This window comes from Cygnus olor, chromosome Z (genome assembly GCF_009769625.2).
Source record: "Cygnus olor isolate bCygOlo1 chromosome Z, bCygOlo1.pri.v2, whole genome shotgun sequence".
NCBI classification, from domain to species: domain Eukaryota; kingdom Metazoa; phylum Chordata; class Aves; order Anseriformes; family Anatidae; genus Cygnus; species Cygnus olor.
Window position 1 is genome coordinate 35,921,806 of NC_049198.1, and position 19,192 is coordinate 35,940,997.

Consider the following 19,192-nt stretch of genomic DNA (forward strand, 5'->3'; position numbering starts at 1 on the left):
TGTCTTGATTGAAAAAAAAAAAATAAATCTGTTATTTTGGACTTCTTTTGGAATGTTCCTTCCTTGAATGAAGACCTGAACTACTCTTTTCAATACAGGTGAAGCTTCATTCCCAAGAAGTATGAAAGTTCCAGATTCTGAGAAGTCAGAGCTCAGCTCGTCTCATAATACTAGTTTATCCAGCATTTTCCAGAACTATGCAATGGAGGTAAGATTAATAAATTCATAAGTGAAATATATAATTACTTGATTTGTCTGTGTGGACTAATTATGTTTAGTTGGACTGTGGTTTGATTTTTCATAATAAAAATTTTACATTTTTCTGCTGCAGAGAGGCTTGATACTTTTATCCGCAGGTGTGACAGTAGCTGTAAAAAAGAGTGTTTCAAATGTTTTTATGTATCTCAGAGACCAGACAATTTAGGGAAAGCTTAAAACTTAAGGTGCAGCAGAAGTTGAGGAGAAAACAAGATTTTTCTCCTTTCAAGATTTTTTTTCCCCTTAGGAAAATTATGTATTGTTACTAGATAACTTGGTAGATTGACCCCACATACTAGCTAAGTTCCCCACCATGTTATTCACTAATTCCACCTTACCAGGATAGAGGAGAGAAATGGAAGGGCAGAGGCAAGGAAAAAAGCTTGAGAGTCAAGATGAAGACAATTTAATAAGTAATACTATTTCTCAAATGAATTGAGGAGAGGAAAAAAGAAAAACAAAACAAAAAACAAGTAATACAAACTCAGTTACTCACCATCAGCAGATGGTGAGTGCTCCCTAGGCTACAGCTGCTTGGAAAAACTACCCACTCCATCCCACCCAGTTTTTATTGGTGATCATGACATTATACAGGCTGGAAAGTCTCCTGCTCTGTCCCCTCTGAACCTCTTGCCTACTTGCTGGGGTGGCAGAGTAAGGGGATGGGGAATGCCTTGGTGTTTTTTTGAGCACTTGTCAGCAACAGTTAAAATGTTGTTGCGTTAACAACATTATGTTGTTCACCAGTATAAAACAGTACCATAAAGGCTGCTATGAAAGAGAACAATTCTATACCAGTCAAACACAGTACAATGATTGTCAGTATAACAACTCTGTTTCAGTTGTTGCTTGTAGATGCTTTCAAACTTAGAAAAAAACAAAGGGGATGGTCACTTAATTTGCTTTGATCACTCTCCATAGTGTTATTTTGGTTATGTCCCATGTAATTTTATTTTATGTTTAATATGCAGATTTAGACTTGTCAGACTTCTGCACTACCTTATATAAGGGATATCGGATTGTAAAAGGAGTGTTGCTGTTGGTCTAAAACATTGCCATTGTATTTTTTTTGTGGTGCTTTTTGTTGTTTACTATGAGAATGAAACAATGAAGTAAAAGAAAGTTTAAAGATAGATAATAAACCATTTCTCAGCTACTACAGTATTATTTCAGAGCGCCTTTTCTCTAGTTCTTAATCTAGTTTAGTAATGAGACTTTTACTAGGTAAGAACTAACTTTCTCTCTTTTCCACTATTAAAGCTTTCTTTTTAACGTCTTTTGCAGAAAAGTAGACAGTCATTTACTTAAACAATTTCTGTATGCTGCACGCTTCACAGCACCAAGCAATTGCAAGCGGTAAATTCTTCTTCCAGCTCTCAGAACACCTAACCAAAAAACATTAGTGTTAGCCTTTCATAGTGAAAGTTATGAGCAAAAGGTAACTCTTGAGTATGATGAGTAAGCAGTGATAAATTCACATCTCCAGACTGGCATTCTGATACTCAACCTTTTAAACTCCTGTAGATATTAAGCCTGTAAAGCCAGTTTTAAAGGAATCCTAAAACAAGACTGATAGCATTCATTGTTTGCTGGTTTTAGGTATTGATGTCAAGCTGCTCTCAATGTAGAGCTTGTGGTGCTTTGGTTTATGATGAAGAAATCATGGCTGGATGGACACCAGATGATTCAAACTTGAACACTACCTGTCCTTTCTGTAAAAGTACCTTCCTACCTTTACTTAATGTTGAATTTAAAGACCTACGTGGCTCTGCAAGGTTAGTGGGTTTTGCAGATCTTCTCTCTCAACCTTCGCATTTGTACATGGTTGTATTCTTTCAAGAATTTCAAGACAGTACAGTCTTTTCTTTATTCTTAGTTATATATCCCAGTATTTTTGTCCGGATGTTCTTAAGATTGTAACTGTGCAACACTTGTGATTACACTGAAAGAAATTATAAATAGGGTAAACTGTTGAGTTTCATAATAAAATAGCCAAAAGACAACAGTGGTTGCATTTTTTTACCACTCTTTTCATATTTTCTTTGTTAAGCATTACTGCACAGAAGGTATTAAGTCTGTTTTCTTTTTGTTTCTTTAATGCTGAAACAGAACATCAGTAGTGTGTGTACTTACGTAAAAACAAACAAAAAACTCGCAAAACAAGATATGTTCCTGTTTTTTGTGTCAGTAATAGTCTTTAGTCTCTGTTACAATATAGATATTGATATATTGTTACTGATTGGGAACCATTACAATCCAAGTTCCCTTGTAACTACATACCTCCAAAGTGGGTGTCCTTATTTTGTGGAACCAATCTCTGTATGTGTTCATTTACTGTCCCTATGTAGGTTGCCATGGAGAGAATATGATGAAGTTTGTGTTCTGTTTTCAAGCTTTTAAATGCTGTGTTCCTTTATTTTTTCTGCTTTTTGAAAGTAACCGTAGAAAATACTAAATTAAATGAATCTATGCCTACATCTTAACCTACTTCCCCTCCTCTCCCATGCATGTTGTAACTTAGCTTCTTCCTGAAGCAAAGTACCTCAGGAGATAGTTTACAGAGTGGTAATACTCCATTAACCACGGATCCTCTGGAACAGAAATTGTTGTCCGGTCCAGCTGTTGCTGATTTGATCAGTTTTTCCGATCACCCACAGTCCAGCCATGCCATAGCTGAAGAAAACAGCCCTGCATCTGAGCAGAGGTAGGTAAAACAGGATTGTTAATTCTGTCAGAAATGTATCAACACTTTTAATATTTCTACTCTAGTCTAGAGTGATGGTTGGCTTAAGCACTAAATATGTTGGAGAAATCCAGTTGTAACTTGATGATTGTCTGTTTCCTCTCTCTTTTTTGCCCATGTGACCATGCTATTATCAATTTCATGTAAGTTGAGTACATTTCCTGTGAGTACATTTTAAGGATACAACTAACTGCAGAAATAAAGATCTTGAATTTTCCTATCAGTCTGCTATTAATAGGTAAAACTTCTACTCAGTGCTGTTAAAAGCACTTTTAAAGACACGATGAAATTCCAGCATTACCCCTCCTTTTTTTGTGTTTAGAATCTACCACAACAGGACACTGCATAATAGGGAAAATAAATACATTTGCTGCAACACTTGTCTCTGAGAGACAGCCTTTGGAGTGATCAACACTTGCATTGTGCAAGTTCTATGGCAAATAATACTGATAAAAAATTAAAATTCAGAAAAACAGTAAGTATTTTTGAACAGTTTAAGGAAAGAAGCATTGAGGAGAAGGTGTTTTGTTGGAAAAGAACTGAAATATTGCTGCTGTGAATTGTGAAGCTTTTGCTGGGACTTGCTGACATTTTGTTGGAAGAGGTTTTTTTTTTTTTTTCCATCATTGTTCAGTTTGGAAGTCTTGAGTATCTCTAGGTAAGGCTTGTGTCAGACTATTAAAACTTCAAACAATGTAACAGCTGTTGCTCTTAATACTCTAAAATGAAAGGTAAACTTGCCATATGTTAACCTCTTAACTCTGGTGTTGTATATATCTATATCTATATATTTTTTTAACAAAAACCAGACTAACTTCAGGCAATCCAGGAGACTCCTGGAGTGCATTGAGGATAACTTCCTGGTCCAGGTATTAGACAAACCAACCAGAGGAGAAGCGTTTTTTGACCTGGTGTTCACCAATGCAGATGAATTCTTAATGAGGAGAAAATTGGAGGCAGTCAGGAATGCAGTGACCATGCCCAGGCTGAGTTTTTGATCTGGAGAAATATGGGCCTGACAAAGAGCAAAGTCAGGACCCTGAATTTCTGAAGAGCAAAATTCTAGCTGTTGCACAAAATAACAAGGGATTCTGTAGGTACATTGTCCAGAAAAGAAGGGCCAAGGAGAGTGTACCCCCCTCTGACAGATGAGAAGGGAAGACTGGTAATGACAGACGTGGAGGAGGTAAAAGGCTGAGGTACTTAACTTTTTTGCCTCAGGTTTCCCATGTCTTTCATTTCCTTGAACCTGTAGGTTGGCTGGGACAGCAAAGTCCCTCCCACTGTAAGAGAAGAGCAGGTTCAAGCCCACCTGATGAAACTGAACAGGTACAAGTCCATGGGGCCTGATGACACGCATCCCAGGGTCCTGAGGGAACTGCCTGGTGCAGTTAATAAGTCTCTCTTCATCATGTTTGAAAATTCATGAATGAAAGTCAGGCAAAATCCCCAGTGAATGGAAAAGGGAAACATCACTCCCTTTTTTAAAAAGGGTAGAAAGGAAGACCTAGGGAACTACAGACCAGTGAGCCTCACCTCTGTGCCTGGCAAGATCATGGAACAGATTTTCCTGGAAGCAATGTGAAGGCACTTGTCAAGGAGGTGATTTGAGACAGCCAGCATGGTTTCACAAAGGGCAAATTGTACCTGACCATATCAGTCAACAAGGGAGGACCAACTGATGCCATCTGCTTGGACTTCTACTTGGATGTGGTCCCACATGACGTCCTAATTTCTGAATTGGACATGGATATGGATTTGAAAGGTGGACCATCTGGTGGATAAGGAATTGGTTTGATGGCTCACCCAGAGAGTTGTGGTCTGTGGTTCTGTGACCAGGTGAAGGCTGGTGACGAGTGATGTCCCTCAGGGGTCTTAGGACTGATGTTGTTTAATATCTTTATCAATGACATAGACAGTAGGATTGAGTGCACCCTCAGCAAGTGCAGACCCAAGTGCAGCTGATACCAAAGAAGGAAGAAATGTCTTTTGAAGGGATCTGGACAAGCTAGATAAGTGGGACCATGTGAACCTAATGAGGTTCAACAAGCCCAATTGTGAGGTGCTGCACCTGGATTGGGGCAATCCCATACACGAGGACAGACTGGGAGAACTCATTGAGAGCAGCCCTGCAGAGAAGGGCTTGGGGGTTCTGGTGGATGAAAAGCTCGACATGAGCCAACAGTGCACACTTGCAGCCCAGAAGGCCAACTGCATCCTGGGCTGCATCAACAGAGGTGTGGCCAGCTGGTGGAGGGAGGTGACTGTGCCCCTCTACTCTGCCTTTGTGAGGCCTCACTTTGATTGCTGTGTCCAGCTCTGGGGCCCCCAGCGGAAGAAAGATGTGGGTCTGTTAGAACAGGTCAAGAGGAGGGGCCATGAAGATGATCGGAGGGCTGGAGCACCTCTCTTATGAAGACAGGCTGAGAGAGTTGGGGATGTTCAGTCTGAAGAAGAGAAGGCTCTGGGGTTACCTCACTACGGCTTCTCAATACTTAAAGGCGGCTTATAAAAAAGATGAGTAACTTTTTATTAAGGCAGATAATGATAGGACAAGGGATAATGGTTTTACACTAAAAGAGCGGAGATTCAGATTAGAGGTTAGGAGGAAATTCGTCACTGTGAGGGTGGTGAGGCACTGGCACAGGTTGCCCAGAGAAGCTGTGGATGCCCTGTCCCTGGAGGTGCTCAAGGCCAGGTTGGATGGGGCTTTGACCAACTTGGTGTAGAGGGAGATGTCCCTGTCCATGGAAGGGGGTTGGAACTGGGTGATCTTTAAGCTCCTTTCCAACCCAAACCATTCTGTGGTTCTATGAAACTTAACAAGCCACACTTAATCTCTTGTGTCTCTGCAGATTATTTGGAAGCAGACACCTTTTGTTTCTCTTGATTTTTTTCTTCTGTATTTTAGTTAATTTTTTTTTATGCACTGTTTCAGTTATGAGTGGCACAAAATGAACATTCTGCAGGTAGTTGGTTTGTATTGATGAAATTTGACAAGCCAGTAATAGGAGTTTGCTTAAATTACTCTTTTGGAGGAGTTTGACAATGACAATTTTCTTTTTCTTTTATTTTGACTAACAAGTTATATCATCTCCTATAGCATCTTTGCTCTGTTAGTAACATTCAGAGAAAATAAATACAAAGGAAAGAATGAGGTAAAAATAAACGCAGTCAGAACGGGATGATATTTGTGTATTAACAAATATCTACATTGCTATTTTTCTAAGCACGATAAGGCTATAGCAGAGAAATTGTGCCTATATATATTACTGCAGGTTTTTCAGACTGATGTCTTAAGTTATACCCAGCTGCTTTTTTGGTGTGAGGGCCATGTTGATCTGAGAGGCATTTTGTTTTGTTTTCCCTAAACTGTGGAGCTAACTGAGCAAATACAATTCCTTGTTGATAGAGAAACGTGCTTTGGTGTAGTTCTTTGGCAGCTGTTGTCTGCTTCCTTCCTGTTGCTGAAGGAATGCTGAATAGTTTCATACTAGCATATTCTTTTCTAAAATCCAAACAGTGATGTGGCAGAAGAACAGAGCAAAGATCCCAGAACGATGAAGACATCTACCAGTAATCCACCAAAAAGGGGAGTGTCTTTAACTCGGAGCCACAGTGTTGGAGGTCCACTGCAAAACATTGATCTTTCCCAGAGACCGTCTCATGGCATTTCAACAGTTAGTCTTCCAAATAGTTTGCAAGAAGTTGTGGTAAGTTTGCACACTCAGTTGACAGCAAAATATTGAATACAATGAATAAAGTTCTTCTGCTAGCTTTGTCCCATGTTTTGGGGACAGAAATGGTCAAGCCTAATTTTCAGATTCTTACAACAAAGAAATCTTGGGTGTCTTCTGGGTTCCTTTTGTCTAAAAGAGTTTCAAAGACTGCTTCTTTAGTACATGGTACAAACATAGCTGCTTAATCTTAAGCATTCTCTGTGGCAGAACTGAGCTATTCTTTGTCTTCTTCTAAACTGGAAGTTTGTTTTAAAAACAACGCAATTTCTACAGCAGACTAAACACCAAATAGTGCAGACAACAGACTGGTTCAATGAGTGAAAGGTTGTTCCTTTTTCACATGTTTACTTATAGTTCTCCTCTATATTTTAATAGTTTACCTGTTGGGTTGGATGGGAGAAAGTAAGAGGACATATTGAGAATATTGCGTTATTCATGCAAGTGAAACGGAGGTCCTCTTTTCTCTTAGAGCTTTTTATTGGCAAGAGGCTCTCTTAATATATCATGTACTTGTGATTCAGTTCATAGATAATGTAACTGGATACTTTTTTGCTATATCTGTTGCTCCTGGCTTAGTATGGGTTTAGGTAGCTTCAAACTGTGTAGTCGGGGACAAGTTGCATTTTCTCTTTTTCACCTAAGAGAGTGTTAGGTGAGCTTAGGTGATTGTTCTGTAAAGTTAAGAAACACCTCAGCAGTCAAAACCGCTGATGCTGTTAAAATTAATGTGTATTCAGTAGTACCAGAGGCTTATTCCAAATTTCAAAGAAATAGTGCAGTGGGGCATTTTCAAGAAGAATCTTTGATTTTGGAAAATAACATTTTTTTGTGTGTGTGTGTTTTTTGTTTATTTTTTTTAGGATCCTTTAATAAAAAGACCTAACCCTCTGCCTGTATCTGTACCCTATTTGAGCCCTTTGGTACTGCGTAAGGAGCTTGAATCACTACTGGAAAATGAGGGAGAGCAAGTAATTCATACATCCAAATTCATTAATCAGCATCCCATAATTTTCTGGAACCTAGTCTGGTATTTTCGACGGTTGGACCTACCTAGCAACTTACCTGGACTCATTCTGACATCTGAACATTGTAATGATGGAGTGCAGGTTAGTGACATTTTTGTATTAGAAGTGAACATATTACAGTAAGCTAAATTTGAGGGTTTGGATTTAAAAAAAAATAGGTAAATGCCTTCTGAACAGCTTGGATTAAATAAGAAATGGTGTGTTGCTGTTTTTTTAATATATTACTAGCAGATAAGCTTGTTTTCCATGAAGAATCTCGAAAGATAGTGAAAACAGCACTCAAATTCTAGTCAAGCTATTCTTTAAAAAACAAAACAAAACAAAAAAGCCAGAGAAGATTCATTGAAGGAAACAAGATGTGTTTGTGGAGATTTAACAGATTGCAAGATATTGTAATACACATGTTGTGGACTCCATACTTTGTTACATAAAATTTTCAAGTTCTTGGGCAAGATTCTTTGTTCTTTTCTGCGATTCAGGCTCCACTGAGATCCACTGCTATATAAATAGAATAAAATAATTAATGCTATCTTTTCATTATTTTGCCTTTCCTATTTTAAGGAACAGACGTTTTTCACATACCTATATGAATTGTGTATGTAAATCCCAAATTTCTTAAGTATTTATATTTGTCTCACGTGATAAGTAATTTCCTATCTACTTATAAACACTAATTTTAAAATTGCCACTCAATTTACAAAACAAAACAAATCAAAAAACTACTGTGGAGTGTCGCATAGAATTTTCTAAGAAATGTGGCTGAAAACTAATACTGATAAAATCTAAAGCACATGGAAAAATACAACGCATTAGCAGGGAAAATACAAGATGGGACGTGAAATTGTGATTACTACTTTAAATTCATACACAACTGGTATATTTTACTTGTCCACTGATTCTTATTGTATAAGTGATTCCAGTGGCACTTAACTTTATAAAATATAATTATTTAATATTTTTATAAAAAATGGAGCTATTGTTTTGAGTGACAGATATTTTATAATGGAAATAATGGTTCATATTAGTATGCAAATACAGCTTCTGTTTCAGCTGTTGGAAAGATGAGCACTTATTTATGCATACCAAGTCTCACTCAAATCAGAAGACTCTAAGATAGACTGTAATAAGTAGTACAAATTGAGCAGTATGTTTAGTGCACAAAAAATGGTTCAGGATACATAATCAAATACTTTCTGCAGATATACATAGAAAACTGAGCAGTCTTCATACGTCAAGTTAAACTAGAAGAGCTTATTAAATGTTGCAGTGCATGTGACTGCTCCTGACAAATGCAGTTTCCATTTAGAAGACATCAATTGTTCTTATTTGTTGTATTCAATATAAGTGAAGTAAAGCTATTTTTTTTTGTTTTCAAAATGAGTATAAGAAAAGTTTTTTGAACAATAAGGATGTACTGATGTTCTTAAAACTTCTTCCCTTTCCTCACGCTTTTAGCTTCCTTTGACATCTCTCGCTCAAGATAGCAAGCTAGTATACATTCATCTTCTGTGGGACAACATCAACCTCCACCAAGAGCCTGGGGAGCCTCTGTATATATCTTGGAGAAATCTCAGTAAGTAAAATAAGTGTTACAGATAAACAGAGTGAAGAGGTTATAGAAAGAAACTGCTTTTTTGTAGTGTCTGAAGGTACACCACCCACCTAGCTGGAAAGCTTTTTTAGTGTGTGAAGCATCTACAATCTCTTAGGTACTTAACGTTGTTTCAATGTCAAATTATTATGATATTTTCCTGATCTGTGTGAAAAGATATATAACCTGTTCTTTGTATGCCATACACTTATAAACAGGTTGGAAGCATTTGTTCTAGATTTGTTGTTAAAAAATCTTCACTCAGTTTGATTGTTTCACTGCAATATCTGAATGTATCTGTACAGACAGAAAGAAAAAGACTGTACTACAAAAGAGTATCATGTATTTTTATAAATGAATGAAAGGTTACAAGTCCCATTAATAAGTACATTTGACAGCCTACTTGGCTGTCATAAAATAATATCCAAGAAAGCCTTTGCCTAGTGTAGTTTGGTTTGGAAGGATGAAGAAGCATCATGTGGCAGACTGGTTCTGAGAACTTTTGAGAACTTTAAGATTCCTTTGCTTCTGATCAGCTAAAAGCACACAAACAAAAACAAACAAACGACCTTTGACATAACTTCTCGGTTTGCATATTAACTTTTAAAGTCAAGGCTAAAAATTAGTTCTTGCTCTAAGGAATTAAAAAAAGGGTTGTCCAAAGTGTCCTAAAAGTAAGCAGGCTGATCAGAAAATTACTCAAGAGCACAGAATAAGAAGTATTTTCCTCAACTTCTGTAGAAGCATATTAATTTGAGTATAATATATGAAAAGCTTCCCCAAAGCACTTAGACTTGAAAATGCATAAATATATGCATTTATATACATAGAGGAGCAAAAGGCCTGTTTTAAATGTTGTGCTGGGGAAAAAAAAAAGGCAGTAGCATTGCAGAGGGGCTCTACAGAAAGCATTTGGAAAACCATAATGAATGACAATTTTATGAAACTCTCAAGTCAGCATGATTAGGGTCCTGGCTATCTCATCTTCATGAGCCATTGTTTTCTTAAAAAAAAAAAAAAAAAAAAAAAGTATTATTCTAGAACTAGGAATGCAAGCAACAAATCATAATGGTAAATGTTCCGATAATTTTCTTTCCCATTTGATGCAGCTGTATTTTATTTCAATATGTAGGCCAAAGTTATCAATGAATTTGCAAGTGTCTTTTAGGAAAGGTTTTGATAAGAAATGTGCAAATGTTTGCTTTTTCCTTTTCTACTTTGTGTAAAAATTAATTAATTAATTAAAAGTTCATTCTAAGAAGGCTAAGTACAGTAATATATTTGAGCTAATAAACTATGACAGGCAACATCCAAAGCTGGAGTCTCTTCAGTCTCTTGTACTTCTGTGTCATGTGGGAGTACTTGATGCAGTCTGTCACTTTTGTGGTGAAGTAAAGCAGACAAAGCCTTTCTGTGGTAACACGTTTCTATAGATTAGAGGTTCTATATATATCTCATTTTCTGAAATGCCTTCTGCTTGTTGAAGTGAATTTATGTTTGCTGATTTAAAAATCTAAACTTCTGTATTTACCAGATTCTTCTGAAAAGAGACTGTCCACAGTGGCAGAAGATCAGCAGGCAGTGAACACTTTGTTGGAGAACATCAAACTAAGTATTCAACACAACGATGTTGTTAAGCCAATCCACCTCCTTCTACAGAACGTTAAACCAGATGTGAAAAGACAAAGGTAAAGGGACAATCTCTTTTTTCTTGCTTCCCACTCAAAGTTAAATAAGATCAGACCATAATTCCGTAAGGATCTCTGAGGAATATTCAGTTTCTTCTGCGTCTACCAAATAATGTGTTTATTTGTAAATATTTCTACTCCCCATGTTTACAAAAAAAAAAAATGCATTCTGTAGACAGATGCAAAATTCATCCAAATCAAATGGATAAATATGATCATTTAATCACCATGAGCATTTTAAAAAATAATTTAAAAAACATGGATACTGATTACGTAGACTTGGGTGTTGTTTCCACACCTAGCAGATTAAGTCCAAGTGTGCAGCATCCTGTTGCAGTACCTGGAATGTTCTCCAAACAACCTAAATACAGCTATGGAGTACTAGCTAATAAAAGTGGATACAACATGATCCACAAGCAAAGTGAGATTTGTAAATGATGCTGTACATTTTGCCATCTTCACAGTAATTCAAAAAGGTTTTCATACAAGAGCACGTAGTCTGGATTAAATTACTGTAGATGCAAAGTTTGTTCAAGAGTCTATCATGTAAAGTTAATCTTTGCTTCTGTGGTTTGTAGGTACTAAAAACAAAAAAAGGACTAATCTGCATAAAGAAGAATCTTTACCAGTTCCACAAGGAAAGGTTTAATATCCAGTTGTTTAGTAGTACCAATTCTGAGATAGATCTTGACTTTCTGAAACAAATAACAAAGTATGGCTGATCTCCGAAATAATCCTGCTCTCTGTCCTTAACCCTCAGGCAGGAATTAGTTAATAAATGTGCTTAAAAAGTTTAAAAAGTGCTGTATTTTACATTTCTTGTTTTTCTGGAGGCTTTGTGGTGTATTTGGCAGGGAGATTTCATAGTCATTGTAACTGCTGGGAGTTGGGTTTAATATAACTTCACATGTTATGGAAAATATTCAGGCATGAAAAAACTTTAAGCTACTGATCATGTAGATCAATTGCTTTCTCCACAAGCAAGATTAACAGTACAGTTAGAGAAAGAGCATAACAGATGGTCAACCTCTTGAACAGTGACTTTCTAAACTGAGAATAGTTATGTTTTCACTGATTTATCCTTCACAATATTTCCTAGGAGTTTTTACAGAGAAATCCTTTTCCTATCTCTGGTTTCTCTTGGAAGAGAGAACATTGACATTGGTAAGTAAAAATAATAATAAAAAAAATTATAATATATGTGGTATGTGTACAAAATGTGTATACTTTGTATGAAAACTAGTGAAGAAATTCAGCACTTGATCCACGAGTAACTGTTCAATTGCTGCGTTTTTAGAGAAGACATCCATGCTGTCATACGTTTTGCTTTTCTGAAAATCTAGTCCAGATGGGGACATTAATTTTCGATTTGAAAGAAGTAATTATTTTAAACAAAGATTAAAAGCTTTAGGCTTTTAAAGCTTTGCCTTATGTCTGAAAACTTGCTCCCATTCTTGCCTATCTTTCCCTGACCCACGTACCCTGTAGTATTGTTCTGTGTCTTCTAGACACCTGCTTGCCACTGCTTCCTGCTGTCCCCTACTCTAACGTTTATTTGGCACTATGCAAACAAGGGAGACTCCCTTGTGGCATCTGATAGGAAGTATTCTGAAGGCAGGCAAGCTGCACAGTGCAGTTTGGGCCTCCACTGCAATGCTTTTTGACATTACAGCCTGAAAATGCTTTTCAAGTTTCCTGAGAGGTTGTATTTTTGGTGAAAAAAGCAAAACAAATTAGTACCTAGTTTAGTTAACTTAAGATAATCATTTTTTATTACATAAAAATCACCAAAAGTATTTTAATTAGTAACAGCAGTGTGCTCTGTACATGGTTTCTTAAATGACTTCAACAATGCTCTTTCTATTTCAGAGGTCTTTGATAGTGAATACAGACTTGCACATAAAAATCTACCAAAGGATGATCTTGAAAAGATGCAGAAAATAGATGCTCCACCAAGCAGTAGAGTTGAGTATTGCAGGAAGTACTTCGGAGCACCTTTTATATAAAAAAAGAGGAAAGCACTTGCTAAACTTCTGCAAGACAAAAGTAGGTGAACAAACAAGGAGTATGGGGATATATATATATACTTTTGAATCCTAGAAGGTGATAACTGAGCAATTTGTCAGTGATTTCATCGATCTACAGCATATAACCTTGTCTTTCATCTCATGAGACAGTGTAAAGGATTTTAAAATGTTTTTAAAATATATTAATAGGATGAGTTGGTTTCAATGATTTATCTGCAATTTCTTTCCTGCATATATTTTTCCTTTTCTTTCCTCAAATCTTTCCTCCACAATCTCAAGTTGTTCAGAAAGGCAATAATTAAATAGGAGCCTATAGTTGGTGACTTTCTTAAGGGCCTTCAATATTTGTGTATTTTAATACAAGACCTTTCCTGCTGCAGAATGCTTAGGTTCTTTAGGTACGTCAGTACTTCTTTAGAATGACCTTTTGCATTGTTGTGCAGTATATATGTATGAATGTAAATATTTGAGTCCTTGTTTTGGAAATTGCAATGAAGTTGCCTTTTTCAGATCACAGTACCTAAAATTTCTACCCTTCTCCTGACCCTTGTCCCACTTAGTATTCAAAATGATCTTTGACTTGACTTTTTCATAATGTGTGTCTACACTCATAAAATCTAGAAACTTGCATTCAGATTTCCTATATTTTCTACCTGACAAATTGAAGATCCTGTGAACATACTGCTGTTTTCTGCAAGAGAATTATAGGTTTCTCCAATTAGCCACTTGGAAATGGATGGCTTTCTACAAGTTAGATAGGAAGCTTAGATAACATTAGGATTCAGAGGTTTGTCAAACAGATGCTGTCTGAAAACATTATGCTTTATACTGTATGCATGTATGCTTTGAAAATGTCTTTTCCTTGATTTCTTTATGGCCCTCCCCCATGGTTTCATGCTAGCCTGTGGGTTAATTGTTTTGCACTGATAGTCCAAATTTAATATTTCAATTAAAATGTATTTATAATTGTGGTCGTCAAGGTGTGACTTCACACAAATGAAGTGCTTGAATGAATGATCTGAAGAGATGATAAATCCATCTTTAGCTTGCATCTTGTAAATTAGATACTTCCTCACCTCACATATTTAGCTTACAACAGTAGTTGTATCCTTGGCAAGAAGAGCCTGGACATGGGTCTACAGTTTAAATGTTTCTGTTACTTGAGAAGTATGACAAGATTTATTCCAGTTTTTTTTTTTTTGCTGAAATTTAACTGAGTGGTTTTTCTGATGGAGTGATTCTTGGAGAAAGAAGAGAAAGATTTGTAGCGTGGTGAAGGAGCATAGCTCAAACTGTAATCCCATCTGAGTATGAATGTATTTACTTCATACTAGCCTTTCTTAAAGATTTTTATTCTTGAAAATGATGAGGGATGAAGATCTGTCTGAAACAGCTTCCAGCTAAAACATCAAAAGCATCTTTTTTTTATAACAATAAAACAAAGGATTTGCACTATTTGTGACAAAACATGTTTGCATAATAGACTAATTCCTTGCATTCGTCTAAAAGTGCTGATCCTAAGTCAATATTGGGGATATTGCCTGGACAGATTCTTTCCTGATGAAAATATTGTGCTGTCTCAACAATTAAAGGCAAAGAACACAATGACTTTTTTTGTTCTTTATTCTTTGGGGTTTATGTGCATGGTTCCTTGCAGATATCAGACCTATATCACAATGGAAGGGTTGAGCCTGATTCTTCATATTTAATCTTCTTCTCCTATTATATAATTTACACGCACAGTTAACATGCTTTTAAACAAAAAGTTTCTCTGAAGCATTCTTCCTATTTAATACCTCTACAAAGAAAAAGGGGCAAATTTCACTCTATAACCATATACTGATATTAAATGTACAGCCATACAAGAATAATTTTGAGTGTTGAATGGATAAACAACTATATGATTGTGACTCAACTTACAAGGAATCAAGTTTTAGTGATCCTTAATTCTCCCAGCTCATTAAAAAGAAAAATATGTACAGCAAATCCTGTTCTACATAACTGGTGATATTCAGACTGCTTTTACACCATGGTAAGTAACATAGAAATAAATAATAGAAATAAACCTTCATTTTAAAACAACCTTCTCACTTGTTGATGAAAATACTGATTAATTGGGCAGTAGTATGGTAGAAACAGTCAGAGTAGATTGTGTCACATCATCTAGTGCTAAATGTCAGGCTTTCCGTATGTATGTACTGTAAACTAGGAAAAAAAAAAACAATATTACCTGAGGAAAAAGGATACCTGCATGATTTCAGGTCATCTTTGCAGATGGTTGGACTTGCTTTGATTTGCTCCTGCGTATTGATGTTTCTGTACACTACAAATTAACTTCTATTCCTGTTGTACGTACCTCAATTTTAGAGTGGTAGAAGTCCTGCATGGAATTATTTGAAATCATGAAATGCCTACTGAAATTAACTCTTTTAATATAGAGGTAAAGGCAAAAGTGAGCACTTAGTCTTTTTAATTTCGATTGTTAATGCATAGTTTTCAATAGCTTACCATTCAGCTGGCTCTTGAATGAAATCCATAATTCAAGCAAAAAAAGAGAATTCTGAAAATGGTTTATTTAGGTATCTTTCAGATAAGGAGATTCTTTTTAAGAAAACAAAACAACAAAAACAAGACATTCACAAAAATTTGAAAGGAATGGGAACCAACTGTTTACTTCTTAAGTTGCTTTCTCTCCTTCCAAGTGCGTGATGGCAGTTCCTATTCCTCCATCTGACTCTTAGGTCTCGTACAAACAGGTGGAGACTGCAGGTTTTCCTAGACAGATTTCTGAGATGCAGACTTTCCTAATTCAAATGCTAAAAGGACTATGATCATGCCTAAGAAAAGTGCTGATCATGGCTCAATACCCATACACTCTAAAATCTGCTAAAACTAGAGGGGAAAAGCATCCAAAAGCTTCATATGAGTTCATTGCAAACACTTCTGTCTTTCTGAAAAATGGGGCAGTAAAGGCCTAATACATTGTTCTCTGCAGTTAGTGACAGCATAAACTTTTGGGGCTTCGCAGGAATGATTTAGTTGCCTACAGATGTTCCTGATCCTGGTAATCCAAGTCTTAGTTATCTGAATCCGTAATGCATAAATGAGTTGGACTAGGGTACTGGGGAGGATGGAGGTGGATAAACTTTGTCTTGATTCTGTTTTCCTCTTAACTGAAGCAGAAGTAGCATTTTGCTCACTTAGAAAATCCTTGCCTCCAAATATTCTATAGCTATTTAGCAGCTAGTGTTCAAGGAGGAGATGAGTTTTTGAACATGTTTTATAAACTTGAAGAAAATGGTCACAGATCAATATTTCATTCAAAACCTGTGATGTTTGCACAAAATGAGGGTGCAAACCAAACTGTTTACATATGTGGGAGCAAACTCTTAATGAATTTTCAAGTAAGCCCAAGAAGTCAGAAGGTTTGTATTGGAATAACTGATATCACAGAGAAGCTTCCTTGAATTGTTCCCTAAGAAAGTTCAATTGCAGTCAGTTGTGCTGAGAAGATAATTATCTTGCGCCTTTCCCCCAGCAATAAAACAGTTGTATACAACTTGTGTGCTTATATCAAACTACCTATTTTTTTTGTAGAATTAACACGAAAGAAAATAGGAGTCGTAAAAGTTTTAAAATCAGGATTCTGAAAGATTCTTTATTATTAATATATTCTGGCACATTACCAACATATAATAACTTTGAAACCCCAGTGTGCATGGGGGACTGATATGGCTGCAGTATTGGCAAAGTAACAGGTACCAGCTTTCACATGTTAATAGAAATGTCTGTATGTTATTTATAGTCATATCCTGTCTTCACATTTTATATAATTCAAGGTTAGAAAATGAAAGTTTGATGGAAAATATTGAAATCAGCATGTGTGCTTTAAACTCAGTTTGGTTTGCAAACAACTTAGTACTAGTGGAATTTCACATTGGTTAAGCTCAAGCTACATTGCACTTATTAATGAGTAATTTTAATTTTTAATTTTTAATTCCACTGTAACTGTGAATTAATGGCTTTTTGTATTGCTGCAGTTAGAAAAATACACCTTCCTTTGAATTTACTGCTTTCCTTAAATAACTGCAACGTAGGTGCATATTTTCAAAGTGTATATTAAATTAGATCATAGAAATTGTATTTTTTAAACAAATTATTAAATACAAGTAACTGAAGAATCCACACATTTTCTCCTTTTGAAGTTACTTCAGTGCAGATAACTTTATTTCATTAAATGGTAAGCTGGACACGTTGCAGAACTATAATACCTTTTCTTTCTTCTAACTAATAACTTCACAGTGCCTTCTATGTTTCAGCTTTTCTTCATGGACCTTTAAAAAAAATATAAATGAAACACCCTTGTAACTTCTAAATCTTGAAACTCAACTTTTGAATTGGACTGTAGTTCTGTTTCCTACTGTGCTGTATATCATTATGCATATGATAAAAGAAATGGATTGTTTTACCTTTTTTGTTTTTCAGTCTGCATCAATCAGTGGTGCAAATTAAAGGGATTGTTTGATGTTTTTAGAAGCACATTAAACTCCTCCTAGGAGTTTAAAATAAACTGTAATGTAATGAGGATGAAAGGATGTGGTGTGAATAAACTATGAATTTATGGAGTTGGGGAATTTTCTATAATGCAATAAAATTTGCACTGGTTTAGAGGCTGTTTTGAGTTGTTGAAAAACGGCATCCATTTACTGTGCTTTGATTAACGAGTGTTTCTGTAATGATTTTGTACATGTGACAAATGTTGCTTGAGATTAAAAGGGCACTCTGCATATTCTGAATTTTGTATAGATATTCTAGAGGAAGAAACTTTTTTTATTGTATTTCACAAAATAAAGTATGTACAAATCCTTTGTGAAATTTCGTTTGTTCAGCTTCTTTTACCATTTGACCTTACCTGCTTGACAGAATTTAGTCTTAAATGCAAATTCAGCTTGTAGTTGGGCAAAACCAGAGACTTCCAACTGCCTCATTGGATTTTTTTGCAGAGCATCTCAGTAAATTTGTAATGGTGGGAAAGAGCTGGAGCAGTTGAGGCAGGGTGGGGGAAAGACAAAAAGCAGGACTCTCCTGGGCAGATTTTGTTCGTGGGGGAGATTGGCTCTGAGGCACTGTAAGTGAGCCATACGTACATAGCAAGGCCAATAAAGGCAGAGAAAAATGAAAAACGGTCTGATGGAGGCAGAAACCTTGTCTGCAGGGAAGTCAAGGGCTCTGGCTTCCTACTGATAGAGCTGCTGCTCTCTGCTGGCCAGGAAAGGCATCCCTGATCAGGTGGGTGGGAGCAGGTTTGTGGCTGTATGTTGCTTAACACCTGCTGGGAATTCTGTTTTTGTTTCAGTGATTTTGCAGTGGAGGAAATAGAGTTGTGCTTTCACAGTGATGGACCCTCGCAGATTGCAAGAGATGCTGGTGCACCTCCTGCCTCAAAACATATTTGTACATTTTGGTTCTAAACGAAAGTAAACACATTTCAGGCTGAGAGGAAATTTAAGCAGTAGAAAGTGCCAGTTAACTGGCCAAGTGCTTCAGGCCTTCCTTCACAATTGAGTATCTTTCAGACTCCCTCCTCTATGGCAATCACTTCATTAATCTCTTAGTAAAAATAAGAATACTAGACCCCTAAAGACCTTTCTGTTTGAAGAAACAAATGTATAACAGAAGTGGCTTGTGGAGATGATTCATAATAATCTTATCTTTTAAGGTCTATTTCTAGTTAGGAGTTGCAGGAATAGTTTGTCTTTCGGACAGTTCTTTTATAATCTTGTTAATACCACCGTGACTTTGCTTGTTTTGCTCTGTTATGCTTCGTTGTTTCTGTTTCCTCACAGGTCCTTTGCTGTCTCTTTAATAATGCTGCCTGCTAAATGTATTACACCTCCTTCCTACCATGCTGCCTTTAATTTGGCCTAGTGAAAGGAGGCTGAAGGAGGCCTTAAACAAGAACTGAACTGAGACAGTTGCATTAATGGCAGGAATAAGTTTGTATTTGAGGAATTCCTGAAGCAGCATGGACACAGGCTTTGCATTTGAAGCTACAGTGAGGAAGGACCTGTTTCCTCCTATGCCACAGTCAGATGGGAACCCTGAAGGACTGTGATGGTA

General features: G+C 36.5%; 1 protein-coding gene across 2 annotated transcripts in view; it reads left to right on the top strand.

The window, feature by feature from the left end:
* The window catches only part of DENND4C (DENN domain containing 4C), a 77,388-nt gene extending 59,441 nt beyond the window's left edge, over positions 1 to 17,947 (top strand). For both annotated transcript variants that reach the window (XM_040542051.1, XM_040542052.1), the window contains 9 exons: positions 99 to 208; positions 1,858 to 2,033; positions 2,780 to 2,962; positions 6,525 to 6,714; positions 7,602 to 7,847; positions 9,222 to 9,339; positions 10,892 to 11,045; positions 12,145 to 12,209; positions 12,915 to 17,947. In XM_040542051.1, the coding sequence (XP_040397985.1) occupies positions 99 to 208; positions 1,858 to 2,033; positions 2,780 to 2,962; positions 6,525 to 6,714; positions 7,602 to 7,847; positions 9,222 to 9,339; positions 10,892 to 11,045; positions 12,145 to 12,209; positions 12,915 to 13,051 (1,379 nt within the window). In that variant the 3' untranslated portion in view covers positions 13,052 to 17,947. The remainder of the gene's footprint in view (positions 1 to 98; positions 209 to 1,857; positions 2,034 to 2,779; positions 2,963 to 6,524; positions 6,715 to 7,601; positions 7,848 to 9,221; positions 9,340 to 10,891; positions 11,046 to 12,144; positions 12,210 to 12,914) is intronic.
* The last annotated feature ends 1,245 nt before the right edge of the window (positions 17,948 to 19,192 follow it).